The 16,393-nt window shown below is 41.0% G+C and overlaps 1 protein-coding gene across 4 annotated transcripts in view; it reads left to right on the top strand.

The window, feature by feature from the left end:
• Positions 1 to 16,393, top strand: part of TRIM35 (tripartite motif containing 35) — a 58,336-nt gene that overhangs the window by 28,070 nt on the left and 13,873 nt on the right. For 2 of the 4 annotated variants that reach the window (XM_071417164.1, XM_071417162.1), the window contains exons 8-15: positions 488 to 627; positions 708 to 842; positions 6,858 to 7,087; positions 8,076 to 8,248; positions 8,470 to 8,559; positions 9,616 to 9,702; positions 9,820 to 9,974; positions 13,007 to 13,147. In XM_071417164.1, the coding sequence (XP_071273265.1) occupies positions 488 to 627; positions 708 to 842; positions 6,858 to 7,087; positions 8,076 to 8,248; positions 8,470 to 8,559; positions 9,616 to 9,702; positions 9,820 to 9,974; positions 13,007 to 13,147 (1,151 nt within the window). Of the gene's footprint in view, positions 1 to 487; positions 628 to 707; positions 843 to 3,992; positions 4,030 to 6,857; positions 7,088 to 8,075; positions 8,249 to 8,469; positions 8,560 to 9,615; positions 9,703 to 9,819; positions 9,975 to 13,006; positions 13,148 to 13,588; positions 16,358 to 16,393 lie in introns of those variants that run through there. The other 2 variants (XM_071417163.1, XM_071417166.1) reach the window with 2 other exon arrangements.

Genomic DNA, 16,393 nt, shown 5'->3' with positions numbered 1-16,393 from the left:
ACTCCATAAGATGAAGGGGTTGCTTTTGTGGGTTTGTCTTTGTGGGTTTTTTCCCATAGAATTTCCATGGAATTCTTTGTGGGTTTTTTTCCCCAGGGAAATCCATGGAATTTCCATGGAATTCTTTATGATTTTTTTTCCCCCTCCACGGAATTCCAGCACCTGGAGAGGAAACTCCAGGTTGCTTTTGTGGGTTTGTCTTTGTGATTTTTTTCTCCATGGAATTTCCATGGAATTCTTTGTGGGTTTTTTCTCATGGAATTTCCATGGAATTCTTTGTGGGTTTTTTCTCATGGAATTTCCATGGAATTCTTTGTGATTTTTTTTCCCCCCTCCATGGAATTCCAGCACCTGGAGAGGAAACTCCAGGTTGCTTTTGTGGGTTTGTCTTTCTGGGTTTTTTTCCCATGGAATTCTTTGTAGAGTTTTTCTCATGGAATTTCCATGGAATTCTTTGTGAATTTATTTTCCCTCCATGTAATTCCAGCACCTGGAGAGGAAGCTGCGTCAGATGAAGGGCATTTACCACCTGAACCAGGTGAAGCTGGAATACAACCTGGACGTGCTCCGGCAGCTGGACGTGGAAAATTCCACGCTGCGATCCCTGCAGAAGAGGAAAATCAGCCGGTAAAGCCCATCCCGGGGGCAAATCCCACCCCAAAGCTTTTCCCAAAGCCCCCAACCCCAGGCCCTCCGTCCCTCGCCAGGCTCAGGAGCACCCTGGAGCTGCTGAAGGACAGAATGGCCAAGCAGGAGGCGAAATTCCAGGAGGAAAAGCAGGGCCTGGAGTCGGAGCTGGAGCGCGTGGCCGGGCAGTTCCAGGAGACGCGGGAGCGGATGAGGTGGGAGCGCCCGGAATTCCGACCCCGTGGGGATCCTTCCCTGGGGGAAAATGTGGGTTTTATGGTCGGCTTTTCAGGAATTTTAAATATGAAATAATAGGAGGAATATGAGATATTGAAATTAATGTTATATGGGTTATGTTAGAAAGTTGTGCTGTATTAATTTTTTGAGTCATGTGTTAAATATATATATATAAATATATATTATAATAAATATATAATATATAATATATATTATATATTATATATCACATACGTATAATATTGTGATTATATATTATAAATATATAATATATTATATATATTTTTATATATTTTATATAATTTATATGTATATAAATTATATATATTATAATTATTTATATTGTAATTATATGTCTAAATTATATATATAAATATATAAATATAAATAAATATATATAAAATATAATTATATATATAAATTATAGATATATAAATTATAATCGAATTAATAAATGCATATATTTATATATGTATATATCTAATTATATCTATTTTTTAATTTTTATATATTTTTATATATATAATTTTATATATAATCTATAATTATACAATATATAATATATAATATATTATTATATAATATATATTAGATAATATATAACATATATTATTATGTATTCTTAATTATATAGTTATTGTTATATAATATAATAATATACAATTATTACTAATTTTATATTATTCTATTATTATATATTATATATAATATTATTATATATTATATATTATATGATATATTATATAATATATTATATATAATATTATTATATGTATTATATATAATATTAATTATTATTAATTATATAATATATATAATGTTATATATTATATTATAAATCATATATATATATTATATATTACAATAAATATACATATAAATTTATAATGTTAAAATAGAAAATTTGTATGTGAGAAATTTTTTTTAGAAAGAAATGAGGTATTCCCACTGAGATAGCAGCCCGAGGACGCCGAAATCTTTCAGAGAAAAGGAATTTATTGCTCTTTCCGAGAAAAATAAATGACATAATTATTATATAAATTATAATATAAATTATATGACTATATAATTATTATAGAAATTATATAAGTATTATATAAATCATCATATAATTTATATCATTATATAAGTATTATATATAGTTATATAATTATTATTTAAATTATTATAGATTTTTTATATATAATGTAATCTATCTATATATATATATTATATTATATCAGAATCCTGTGTTTAAATTGAATTTATGCCTCATTTATGAGGTCTATGAATATTCAACAGGCTGTTGCTTTTAAGGGTTAATCCTCTGTTAACCTGGGTCCTTTTTTGGGCTTATTTTGCCCAGAAAAAGGGACCCGGCCCATCCGTAACTCTTTGTTTTTATTGTCCTAAATCCAAATTGTCCAGATTTTAATTACTCTAATTTTATTATTTATTATTACAATTTTATTACAGTTTTATTATCCTAAATCCAAATTTTCCAGACTTTTATTACTCGGATTATATTATTTATTTTTAAAATTTTATCACAATTTGATTACCCTAAATCCTAATTGTCCACATTTTTATTACTCTAATTTTATTATTTATTTTTACAATTTTATTACAATTTGATTATCCTAAATCTGAACTGTCCAAATATTTATTACTCTAATTTTATTATTTATTTTTATAATTTTCTTACAATTTTATTACCATAATCCAAATTGTCCAAATTTTTATTACTCTAATTTTATTCTTTATTTTTACAATTGTATTACAATTTTATTACCCTAAATCTGACCTGTCGAAAATTTTATTACTCTTATTATATTTTTTATTTTTTAGAATTGTATTACAATTTTATTATCCTAAATCTGAACTGTCCAAATTTTTATTACTCTAATTTTATTTTTTATTTTTTAGAATTGTATTACAATTTGATTATCCTAAATCTGAACTGTCCAAATTTTTATTACTCTAGTTATATTTTTTATTTTTACAATTTTATTACCCTAAATCCCAATGGTCTGGATTCTTATGACTCTGATTTTATTCTTTATTTTTACAATTTTATCACAATTACCTTAAATCCCAATGGTCTGGATTTTTATGACTCCGATTTTATTCTTTATTTTTACAATTTTACTACAATTTTACTACTCTAAATCCCAATGGTCTGGATTTTTTTAACTCTAATTATATTACAATTTTATTACTATTAAACTTTTAGAATTTTACAAAAAGGAACAATTGGGATTATTGGCATTTTTCCAGGCAGCTGTCGCGCAGCAGCGCTGAGCGGTTGCGGCAGGTTTGGATCGTGAACGAGGAATTTTATTACAATTTTATTACCCTAAATCCTAATTCTCCACATTTTTATGACTCTAATTATATTACTTTTATTTCTATTCAATGTTTAAAAATTTAAAAAAAGAACAATTGGAATTATTTCCATTTTTCCAGGCAGCTGTCGAGCAGCAGCGCCGAGTGGTTCCGACAGGTCTGGATCGTGAACGAGGATTTTTATTACAATTTTGTTACTCTAAATCCAAATTGTCCAAATATTTATTACTCTAATTTTATTATTTATTTTTACAATTTTACTACAATTTTATTATCTTAAATCCCAATGGTCCAAATTTTTATTTCTCTAATTTTATTATTTATTTTTGCAATTTTATTACAAATTTATGACCCTAAATCCCAATGGTCTGGGTTTTTATGACTTCAATTTTATTCATTATTTTTACAATTTTACTACAATTTTAACACCCTAAATCCCAATGGTCCCGATTTTTATGACTCCTATTTTATTCTTTATTTTTACAATTTTACTACAGTTTTATTTCCTTAAATCCCAATGGTCTGGATTTTTATGACTCTAATTATATTACAATTTTATTACTATTAAACTTTTAAAATTTTAAGAAAAGAACGTTAGGAATTATTGGCATTTTTCCAGGCAGCTGAGGCACCGCAGCACCGAGCGGTTCCGGCAGGTCTGGATCATGAACGAGGAATTTTATTACAATTTTATTACCCTAAATCCTAATTCTCCACATTTTTATGACTCTAATTATATGACAATTTTATTACTATTAAAGTTTTAAAATTTAAAAGAAAAGAACAATTGGGATTATTTCCAGGCAGCTGAGGCGCAGCAGCGCCGAGCGGTTCCGGCAGGTCTGGATCGTGAATGAGGAATTTTATTACAATTTTGTTACCCTAAATCCTAATTGTCCTCATTTTTTTAACTCTAATTACATTACTTTTATTTCTATTCAATGTTTAAAATTTTAAAAAAAGAACAATTGGAATTATTTCCATTTTTCCAGGCAGCTGTCGCGCAGCAGCGCCGAGCGGTTCCGGCAGGTCTGGATCGTGAACGAGGAATTTTATTACAATTTTATTACTCTAAATCCAAATTGTCCAAATATTTATTACTCTAATTTTATTATTTATTTTTACAGTTTTACTACAATTTTATTATCTTAAATCCCAATGGTCCAAATTTTTATTTCTCTAATTTTATTATTTATTTTTGCAATTTTATTACAAATTTATGACCCTAAATCCCAATGGTCTGGATTTTTATGACTCCGATTTTATTCTTTATTTTACTCCAATTTTACTCCAGTTTTACTACCCTAAATCCCAATGGTCCAGATTTTTATGACTCCTATTTTATTCTTTATTTTTACAATTTTACTCCAATTTTACTACCCTAAATCCCAATGGTCTGGATTTTTATGACTAATTATATTACAATTTTATTACTATTAAACTTTTAATATTTTAAGAAGAAAACTATTGGAATTATTGGCATTTTCCCAGGCAGCTGTCGCGCAGCAGCGCTGAGCGGTTCCGGTGGGTTTGGATCGTGAATGAGGAATTTTATTACAATTTTATTACAATTTTATTACCCTAAATCCTAATTCTCTACATTTTTATGACTCTAATTATATTACAATTTTATTACTATTAAAGTTTTAAAATTTAAAAGAAAAGAACAATTGGGATTATTTCCAGGCAGCTGAGGCGCCGCAGCGCCGAGCGGTTCCGGCGGGTTTGGATCGTGAACGAGGAATTTTATTACAATTTTATTACCCTAAATCCTCATTGTCCACATGTTTTTTACTCTAATTACATTACTTTTATTTCTATTCAATGTTTAAAATTTTAAAAAAAGAACAATTGGAATTATTTCCATTTTTCCAGGCAGCTGTCGCGCAGCAGCGCCAAGCGGTTCCGGCAGGTCTGGATCGTGAACGAGGAATTTTATTACAATTTTATTACCCTAAATTCTCATTGTCCAAATATTTATTACTCTAATTTTATTATTTATTTTTATAATTTTATTTCAATTTTATTACCTTAAATCCCAATGGTCCAGATTTTTATTACTCCAATTTTATTCTTTATTTTTACAATTTTATTACAATTTTAATACCCTAAATCCCAGTTGTCCACATTTTTATGACTCTAATTTTATTAAATTTTATTACTATTAAACTTTTAAAATTTTGCAATAAGAACAATTGGAATTATTTCCATTTTTCCAGGCAGCTGAGGCGCAGCAGTGCTGAGCGATTCCGGCGGGTTTGGATCATTAACGAGGAATTTTATTACAATTTTATTAGAATTTTATTACCCTAAATCCTCATTGTCCAAATTTTTATTACTCTAATTTTATTACTATTGAAGTTTTAAAATTTTACAAAAAGGAACTATGGGATAATTGGCATTTTTCCAGGCAGCTGTCGCGCAGCAGCGCCGAGCGGTTCCGGCAGGTTTGGATCGTGAATGAGGAATTTTATTACAATTTTGTTACCCTAAATCCTAATTGTCCTCATTTTTTTAACTCTAATTACATTACTTTTATTTCTATTCAATGTTTAAAATTTTAAAAAAAGAACAATTGGAATTATTTCCATTTTTCCAGGCAGCTGTCGCGCAGCAGCGCCAAGCGGTTCCGGCAGGTCTGGATCGTGAACGAGGAATTTTATTACAATTTTATTACCCTAAATTCTCATTGTCCAAATATTTATTACTCTAATTTTATTATTTATTTTTATAATTTTATTTCAATTTTATTACCTTAAATCCCAATGGTCCAGATTTTTATTACTCCAATTTTATTCTTTATTTTTACAATTTTATTACAATTTTAATACCCTAAATCCCAGTTGTCCACATTTTTATGACTCTAATTTTATTAAATTTTATTACTATTAAACTTTTAAAATTTTGCAATAAGAACAATTGGAATTATTTCCATTTTTCCAGGCAGCTGAGGCGCAGCAGTGCTGAGCGATTCCGGCGGGTTTGGATCATTAACGAGGAATTTTATTACAATTTTATTAGAATTTTATTACCCTAAATCCTCATTGTCCAAATTTTTATTACTCTAATTTTATTACTATTGAAGTTTTAAAATTTTACAAAAAGGAACTATGGGATAATTGGCATTTTTCCAGGCAGCTGTCGCGCAGCAGCGCCGAGCGGTTCCGGCAGGTTTGGATCGTGAACGAGGAATTTTATTACAATTTTATTACCCTAAATCCTCATTGTCCACATTTTTATGACTATAATTATATTACTTTTATTTCTATTCAATGTTTAAAATTTTAAAAAAAGAACAATTGGAATTATTTCCATTTTTCCAGGCAGCTGTCGCGCAGCAGCGCCGAGCGGTTCCGGCAGGTTTGGATCGTGAACAAGGACTTTTATTACAATTTTATTACCCTAAATTCTCATTGTCCAAATATTTATTACTCTAATTTTATTATTTATTTTTATAATTTTATTTCAATTTTATTACCTTAAATCCCAATGGTCCAGATTTTTATGACTCCTATTTTATTCTTTATTTTTACAATTTTACTACAGTTTTATTTCCTTAAATCCCAATGGTCTGGATTTTTATGACTCTAATTATATTACAATTTTATTACTATTAAACTTTTCGAATTTTACAATAAGAACAATTGGAATTATTGTCATTTTCCCAGGCAGCTGTCGCGCAGCAGCGCCGAGCGGTTCCGGCAGGTCTGGATCGTGAACGAGGAAGAGGCCAAGGCGTTGATCCGGGAGGTTCTGGATGCCGATCGGATCATCCACGTCCAGCAGCTGGGAATGCCGTGGGAAGAGCCCCAGTTGTGGTTCATGGACAACGTGGGACCCCTGGGAGGCAGCCAGGAGAAGAGGGACGCCATGGAGCTGGCCACGAAGCTCCTGGAAGGTGGGAATCCCTAAATTCCTTGGGAATTCTCCCTCCTTGGAAAGGCGCCTGTGTTCCGCCAATCCTCGGGATTTCCGGCTGGGATTTTCCAGGAGTTGCCATCCCTGAGTTGGCTCATCCCAAGGGATAATCCTGCTGAGTTTTTCCCAGTTTTCCCAAGTAGCCGCTGTGATCCCAGGAGCTTTGTTTTCCAACAATTCCCATGGTTTGGGATCTTGCTCCAGTTGGGATTTTCCAGGAATTGCCATCCCTGAGTTGGCTCATCCCAAGGAATATTCCTGCTATGATTTTTCCCAATTCCAAGAATCAGCTCTCCTCCCAGGAGCGTTGTTTTCCAGGGATTCCCATGGTTTGGGATCTTGCTCCAGTTGGGATCTTCCAGGAGCTGCCATCCCTGAGTTGGCTCATTCCAAGGGACATTCCCGCTGTGATTTTTCCCAGTTTTCCCTGGAAGCCACTGTGATCCCAGGAGCTGTGTTTTCCAGGGATTCCCATGGTTTGGGATCTTGCTGCAGTTGGGATTTTCCAGGAATTACCATCCCTGAGTTGGCTCATCCCAAGGGATATTCCCGCTATGATTTTTCCCAGTTTTCCCAGGAAGCAGCTGTGATCCCAGGAGCTTTGTTTTCCAACAATTCCCATGGTTTGGGATCTTGTTCCAGTTGGGATTTTCCAGGAGTCGCCTGCCCTGAGTTGGTTGATCCCAAGGGATATTCCCGCTATGATTTTTCCCAGTTCCAAGAATCAACTCTCATCCCAGGAGCTTTGTTTTCCAACAATTCCCATGGTTTGGGATCTTGCTCCAGTTGGGATCTTCCAGGAGTCGCCATCCCTGAGTTGGCTCATCCCAAGGGATATTCCTGCTATGATTTTTCCCAGTTTTCCCAAGAATCAGCTCTCATCCCAGGAGCTTTGTTCTCCAGGGATTCCCACCTTGGGAATGGTTTGGTTTTGGGATCTTGCTCCCACTTCCCTCTCTGACTTTCAGGGATCAACCCTGGAAAAGCGGAGCAGGAAGGGAGGAGGAGTAGGAAGAAAGGAGCCCGGAGCGCCGAGGGCGGGAAGGAAAAGCAGGAAAGGATGGAGGACAGAATCACATCCCGGCCGGGCATTCCCAGGAAAACCCTCCGGAGAATCCTGGAGGTCATGAGCGAGGAGTCGGTGAGCGGTGCTGGAGCTCGGGATCAGCCCCAGATCCAGGGGGTTTTTTGGGTTTTTTTTGGGGTTTTTTTGGGGTTTTTTTGGGGGTTTTTTGGGGTTTTTTGGGGTTTTTTTGGGGGGTTTTTTTTGGGGTTTTTTTTGGGTTTTTTTTGGTGGATCCCTTTGGAATGAGGGCTGGGAATTCTCACCCTGCCACCTCTTCCCGGGCTTTTTCCCCCAAGGCATTCCTGCTGGAGAACAAACTCCTGAAGCCGCTGCGGGAGGTGGTGGGACCCAGGAACGACGTCCAGCAGCTCCAGACCATCTTCCAGGTGGGTGGGGATGGGATCTCCCGGGATCGGGGTTGGAATGCTGAGCACCGGGAAGAAGCTGGAGCTGGGAATGCTCACCTGGATCAGGGAAGGATCCAGGGAATCACTTGAGGGGCTCCGGGAGAGCTGGGATTGGGGCAAGGGCTGGAGGGAGCCAGGGAATGGCTTCCAGTGGGAAAGGGGAGCTTGGGATGGTGGGATCCTGGGAAGGGATTCCTGGCTGGGCTGGGATTCCCAGAGAATCCCTGGGAGCATCCAAGGGTGGATTTGGAGCACCCTGGGATTGTGGGAGGTGTCCCTGAGATGGGATTGAGGGTCCATGGATCCCATCCCAAACCATTCTGGGATTCTGGGATCAAGGACACTCAGGATCCATCCCAAGGGATTTTTATGGAATGTAGGGATGGAAAAGGGAAGGGAGACCCTTCCTGGAATCCCGAATTCCCAGTGAAGCCCCTGGCTGGATCCAACGCCAGGCTGGGAGAGCAGCTGGGAATGTGCAGCTGGATCAGGGGAGGATCCCGGGAATCCTTGGAGCCGCTTCCCCATCCCAAAGGGGCTCCAGGAGAGCTGGGATTGGGGCAAGGGCTGGAGGGGCAGGAGCCAGGGAATGGCTTCCAGTGGGAAAGGGGAGCTTGGGATGCTGGGATCCTGGGAAGGGATTCCCGGCTGGGCTGGGATTCCCAGAGAATCCCTGGATCCCTGGCAGTGTCCCAGGAAAGGTTGGGATGGTGGGAGGTGTCCCCGCCCGTGGATCGGGATGAGCTGTGAGGTCCCTTCCCACCCAGAACATTCCATGATTCCCAGATTCCCGCCTCCAGCCCATCCCAGCGATTTCAACACCCTCCAGGGCTCCCCCAGCCTCTTCCCAGACTTTCCCACCCGCGGATATTCCGTGCCTGTCCCTCATCCACCCCTTCCCGCCATTCCTCCCTGCTTATCCCCCAGCACTTCCCAGAATTCCCGCCTTTCCCCTGCTCCGGGAAAATTCCCTTCCCCACCACCCCCCTCGCCCATCCTCCCACGGAACCCCGATGGAATTCCCGCTTTTCCCAGGCCCTCCGGATCGAGGACGAGGACGAGCTGCGCGCCCTCGTGGATTTTTTCCTGGACTACGAATCCCACCACGCGCCCAAGATCCCGGTAGGAGATCCCCAGCCGGCAGATCCCCCCCGGGAAGGGCATCCCGGGAATTCCAGGAAGGAAGAGACGGGCGCGTTCATCCCGGAAAACGCCACATCCGGCTTTTCCTCCCTCCAGGTCAGCCAGGCAGGAGATCCCGCGGATCCGGCCGGGAAGAGCGGATCCCGTTCCCAGGGCGGATCCCCCGGGAGCGCCCCTCGCCTCCCGCCCGTCCAAGCGGATCACGTGCTGACGATCCTGAGGGAATTCCTGCAGGAATTTGCCAAGCTGAGGTGGGAATGGCGACGGGGATGGAGCCAAAGTGGGGATCCCAGGGAAATGTCCTGGGAGTTCCTGGGCGGTTCTGCTTGGAGGAAGAGATTCCCAACATTCCCTCAGGGAGCAGGAGATTCCCAAGGCTGGGAATAAACCAGGCAGGAGATGATCCAGGAGCTGGGGAGGGAGGTAAAGATGGGGTTTGTTCTCCTTCCCAAGGATTTGTTTTCCATCCCAACGATTTGTTCTCTATCCCTAAGATTTGTTCTCCATTGTCCATTCCAAGAGTTTTCTCTATCCTGAAAGTTTGTTCTCCATCCCAGGAATTTGTTGTCCATTCCCAGAGTTTCTTCTCCTTCCCAAGGATTTGTTTTCCATCCCAAGGATTTGCTCTCCATCCCAAAGTTTTGTTCTCCTTCCCAAGGATTTGTTTCCCAATTTTGAATTCCCAATTGCCAAGGATTTATTCTCTATCCCAAAGATTTGTTCTCCATCCCAAAAATTTGCCCTCTATCCCAAGGATTTACTCTCCATCCCAAGGATTTGTTCTCTATTCCCAAGTTGTTTTTTTTCTCTATTCCCAAGGTTTTTTCTCTATCCCAAGGCTTTGTTCTCCATCCAAAGGATTTGTTTCCCAGTTTTGAATTCTCAATTGCCATGGATTTGTTCTTTATCCCAAGGATTTGCCCTCCATCCCAAGGATTTGTTCTCTATTCCCAAGGATTTGTTCTCCATTCCAAATATTTGCTCTCCATCCCAAAGTCTTGTTCTCCTTCCCAAGGACTTGTTTCCAAATTTTGAATTCCCGATTCCCAAGGATTTGCTCTCCATCCCAAAGATTTGTTCTCTATTCCCAAGTTTTTTTTTTTTCTCTATTCCCAAGGTTTTTTCTCTATCCCAAGGCTTTGTTCTCCATCCAAAGGATTTGTTTCCCAGTTTTGAATTCTCAATTGCCATGGATTTGTTCTTTATCCCAAGGATTTGCCCTCCATCCCAAGGATTTGCTCTCCTTCCCAAAGATTTGCTCTCCATCCCAAGGATTTGTTCTCTATTCCCAAGTTTCGTTTTTTTTCTCTATCCCAAGGTTTTTTTCTCTATCCCAAAGATTTGTTCTCCATTGTCCATTCCAAGAGTTTTCTCTATCCTGAAATATTTGTTCTCCATCCCAGGAATTTGTTCTCCATTCCCAGAGTTTCTTCTCCATCCCAAGGATTTGTTTTCCATGCCAAGGATTTGTTCTCTATCCCAGGAATTTGTTCTCCTTCCCAAGGATTTGTTCTCAATCCCAAGGATTTGTTCTCCATCCCCAAGATTTGTTCTCCATCCCAGGAATTTGTTGTCCATTCCCAGAGTTCCTTCTCAATCCCAAAGATTTGCTCTCCATCCCAAAGTTTTGTTCTCCTTCCCAAGGATTTGTTTCCCAATTTTGAATTCCCAGTTGCCAAGGATTTGCTCTCCTTCCCAAGGTTTTGTTCTCCATCCCAAAGATTTGTTCTCCACACCAGGAACTTGTTGTCCATTCCCAGAGTTTTTTCTCCTTCCCAAGGATTTTTCTCCATCCCAAAGATTTGTTCTCCATCCCAAGTTTTCTTTCTCTATCCCTAAGATTTGTTCTCCTTCCCAAGGATTTGTTCTCCACCCCAAGGGTTTGTTCTTTATTCCAAGGATCTGCTCTCCATGCCAAAAATTTGTTCTCTATTCCCAAAGATTTTTTCTTCATCCCAAAGATTTGTTCTCCATCCCAAGAATTTGTTCTCCATTCCAAGGATTTGCTCTCTATCCCAAAGTTTTGTTCCCCTTCCCAAGATTTGTTTTTGTCTATCCCAAGGATTTTTTCTCCATCCCAAGGATTTTTTTCTCCATCCCAAGGATTTTTTTCCCAATTTTGAATTCCCAATTGCCAAGGATTTGTTCTCCATCCCAAGGTTTTTTCCTCCATCCCTAAGATTTGTTCTCCATCCCAAGAATTTGTTTCCCAATTTGGAATTCCCAATTGCCAAGGATTTGTTGTCCATCCCAAGGACTTGTTCTATTTTCCCAAGGATTTGCTCTCCTTCCCAATTATTTGTTCTCCATCCCAATGATTTGTTCTCCACCCCAGAAATTTGTTGTCCATTCCCAGAGTTTCTTCTCCTTCCCAAAGATTTGTTCTCCATCCCTAAGATTTGTTCTCAATCCCAAGGATTTGTTCTTTATTCCAAGGATTTGTTCTCCATCCCAAAAATTTGCTCTCCATCCCAAGGATTTGTTCTCCTTCCCAAGATTTTTTTTTTGTCTATCCCAAGGTTTTCTCCTCCATCCCTAAGATTTGTTCTCCATCCCAAGGATTTGTTCTCCATCCCAAGGATTTGTTCTCCATCCCAAGGATTTGTCCACTATTCCCAAAGATTTTTTCTCCATCCCAGGGGTTTCCTCCCCATCCCAAGGTTTTCTCCTCCATCCCAAGGTTTTGTTCTCCATCCCAAGGATTTTTTTCTCAATTTTGAATTCCCAATTGCCAAGGATTTGCTCTCCATCCCAAGGATTTGTTCTCCACCCCAAGGATTTTCTCTCCATCCCAAGGATTTGTCCACTATTCCCAAGGATTTTCTCTCCATCCCAAGGATTTTCTCTCCATCCCAAGGATTTTCTCTCCATCCCAAGGATTTTCTCTCCATCCCAAGGATTTGTCCACTATTCCCAAGGATTTTTTTCTCCATCCCAAGGATTTCCTCCCCATCCCAAGGATTTGTTCTCCACCCCAAGGATTTTCTCTCCATCCCAAGGATTTGTCCACTATTCCCAAGGATTTTTTCTCCATCCCAAGGATTTTCTCTCCATCCCAAGGATTTTCTCCTCCATCCCATGGATTTTCTCTCCATCCCAAGGATTTTCTCTCCATCCCAAGGATTTGTTCTCCATCCCAAGGATTTTCTCTCCATCCCAAAGATTTGTCCACTATTCCCAAGGTTTTCTCTCCATCCCAAGGATTTTCTCCCCCATCCCAAGGATTTCCTCCCCATCCCAAGGATTTTCTCCTCCATCCCAAGGATTCGTTCTCCATCCCCAGGGACGAAGGCCCCCCCAGGGAAATCCAGGACGTCCGGGACAATTCCAAGGACGGGGAATACTGGGAAGCCCTGACCCGCATCCTTCCCCAGCAGAAACTCAAACTCTGGGACGCGCTCGGAGCCGCGCTCCTGGAATATCAGTGAGTGCCTGCCGGGGTGGGGCTGGGACAATTCCAGGGATTTTCCACAAGATCCCATGGATTTTCCCGGTGTTCCTTTCCCAGCAAAGTGCTGACCAGGAGATCCGAGCTCTTTTCCGAGGCCACGGCCCTGCAGCGGCAGAACTCGGAGCTGGGAATGCTGCTGGAGGAATATCTGGGATCCACGCAAGGGCGCTGAGCTCGGCCTGGCATTCCCGGGGATATTCCGGACACCGGGATGGGGCAAAACCCGGGAATGGCCGGAGGCGGGCGTGGATTTCCCTGGATCTGAGCCAGGAATCCCTGGCAAGGGGTTAATAAATCATTCCCAAAATCTGGAGCTGTGTGCGGGGAATGGGAGCACATCCGGGGGTTCCACTGATCCAGGGAATTCCTGGAATTGTGGGAAGGGACACAAAACTGGCAGATTCCGAGGCCTGGAATTCCCAAAATCCAGGATGGAAGCCTGAATCTCATCCTATTCCAACCCTGGCAGCTCCCATGATCCAGGGAATTCTTGGAATTGTGGGAAGTGCCACAAACTCATGGGATCTGAGGCCTGGAATTCCAGGATGGAAGCTTAAATCCCATCCCATTCCAACCCTGACATCTTCCACCATCCAGGGAATTCCTGGATGCAGGGAATTCCTGGAATTGTGGGAAGTGCCACAAAACTCCTGGGATCTGAGGCATGGAATTCTCAAATTCTGGGATGGAAGCCTAAATCCCATCTTAATTCCAGTCCTGACACCTTCCATGATCCAGGGAATTCTTGGAATTGTGGGAAGTGCCACAAAATCGTGGGATCTGAGGCCTGGAATTCCGGGATGGAAGCCTAAATCCCATCTTAATTCCAGCCCAAACATCTTCCAATATCCAGGGAATTCCTGGAATTGTGGGAAGTGCCACAAAACTCATGGGATCTGAGGCCTGGAATTCCGGGATGGAAGCTTCAATCCCATCCCAATTCCAACCCTGACACCTTCCAGTATCCAGGGAATTCTTGGGAATTCTTGTGGGAAGTGCCACAAAACCGTGGGATGTGAGGCCTGGAATTCCCAAATTCCGGGATGGAAGCTTAAATCCCATCCCAATTCCAACCCTGACACCTTCCATGATCCAGGGAATTCTTGGAATTGTGGGAAGTGCCACAAAATCGTGGGATGTGAGGCCTGGAATTCCCAAATTCCAGTATGGAAGCTTAAATCCCGTGTCATTCCAAGCCTGGCAGCTCCCATGATCCAGGGAATTCCTGGAATTGTGGGAAGTGCCACAAACTCCTGGGATGTGAGGCCTGGAATTACCAAGTTCCGGGATGGAAGCTTAAATCCCATCCCAATTCCAACCCTGACACTTTCCAATATCCGGGGAATTCTTGGAATTGTGGGAAGTGCCACAAAACCGTGGGATGTGAGGCCTGGAATTCCCAAATTCCGGGATGGAAGCCTAAATCCCATCTTAATTCCAGTCCGGACACCTTCCACCATCCAGGGAATTCCTGGAATTGTGGGAAGTGCCACAAACTCACAGGATCTGAGGCCTGGAATCGTCAAATTCGGGGAATTCCACAATCCCAGCGTGCTCCAACCTTCCCTCGGACATTTCCAGGGAATTCTCTGGGAATTCCAGCCCAGGCCCTCCCTCACCTTCCCAGGGGATGAATTCCCAAAATCCCAAACATCCCTGACGGCTCCAAGGATCCCAAGAGCCCCCAGGGAATGTTCAAGGCTTGGAATTCCCGCCCGGGAAGGGTTTTCCAGGCAGGATTTCAAATCCCCCTGGATTTGGGGTGGGAAGGGGGGACACAGATCCTGGAATTTGCTGATTATTCCTGAGGTTTTTCCACCCTTAATAATTCCATGATCCCTCCTGCTTCCCCCTCTGGCTCTTCCCGAAATTCCCACCCCGATTCCCCTTTTCCCTGTCCCCCCAATTCCCACAAATTTTCCCACAAATTCCAGGCTGAGATTTTTTTCCCGGCTGGGATTTTTTTGATTTTTTTTTTCCCACCAGTCCAATCTCACATTCCCACATTCCCAGTGTGGATTCCCAGCCAGTTTTATCTTTAACCTTGGACTTGCAGCCTTTGGATAAACAACGGCTCCAAAGGTTGGGGAAAAAAAAAAAAAATTATCTTTTTATTTTTAATTTTCTTTTTTTTTTTCACGTCTTGTTTTTTTCTTTTTACTTTTTTTTTCTTCTTTTTTTCCTTTTTTCTTTCTTTTTTTCTCTTATTTTTTTCTTTCTTTTTTTCTCTTATTTTTTCTTCTTTTACCCTTTCCCCCCTCTTTTTTTTTCTTTTCTTTTTCTTCCTTTTTTTTCCCTTTTTTCTTTCTTTTTTTCTCTTATTTTTTCTTCTTTAACCCTGTTTTTCCCCTCTTTTTTTCCCTTTTTCTTTTTCTTCCTCCTTTTTTTTCCCCCTTTTTTCTTTCTTTTTTTTTTTTTCTCTTTCTTTTTCCTTTTCCTTTTTTTTTTTTCTTTTTTTTCCCCCCTTTTTTTTTTCTTTCCCCCCCTCCTCTGTTGTTTGTCTTTCCTTGGAGAATTTTTGCATTTCTCCCCGCTTCCCACGGCGGAATTTTTTTTAATTTTTTTTTTTTGGGGGGGTGGGGAGGAGCGGGAGATTTTGGGAGGCGCCACGCGACACCCGAGGTAGGAACGTGAAAAAACCAAAAAAAACCCTAAAAAACCCCAAAAAAACCCAAAAAACCCCCCAAACAAACAACAACAAAAAAACCCAAAACAAACAAAAAAAACCCAAACAAACAAAAAAAACCCCAGGGAATTTTGGCGCGGGTGGAAAACAGGGAAAAGGGGAAAAACAGGAACGGGCAGAACTCGAGGCGGGCGCCGCGCCTGGAAAATCCCCGGGAGGAATTCCTCGGGGGATTCCATTCCCGGTGGAAACGGGAGAGGAGAGAGGGGAAAAAAAAACAAAAAAAAGGAATTTTTTGGCATTTCTGGGATCCCAAAATTTCCCGGCCGGGGCCGTCTCGGTCGGGCTCGGGGGCGGCTCCGGGCCGGGAGAGGCCGGGCCAGCACCGGGAGCGTCCCCCCGGAGCCTCGTCCCGACCCTCCCATCCCGCTCCGCCCTCCGGGAGCACCGGGAATATCAGGAACACCGGGAATGTCGCGGGAAGGGGAGCGGGGCCCCCTGCGCCGCCTGCAGCGGAGGAGGGAGCGCTGCAAACGGTGCCAGGTCCGCTCCGCCAGGTGAGAGCCCCGGCCCAGGCCTCTGAGAGCCCCCCG

Source organism: Agelaius tricolor, unplaced genomic scaffold (genome assembly GCF_023055355.1).
Source record: "Agelaius tricolor isolate 1412-34295 unplaced genomic scaffold, bAgeTri1.0.p SCAF_68, whole genome shotgun sequence".
NCBI lineage: Eukaryota > Metazoa > Chordata > Aves > Passeriformes > Icteridae > Agelaius > Agelaius tricolor.
Note: the sequence above shows the minus strand (reverse complement) of the source record. Positions and strands in the feature narration are given on the sequence as shown.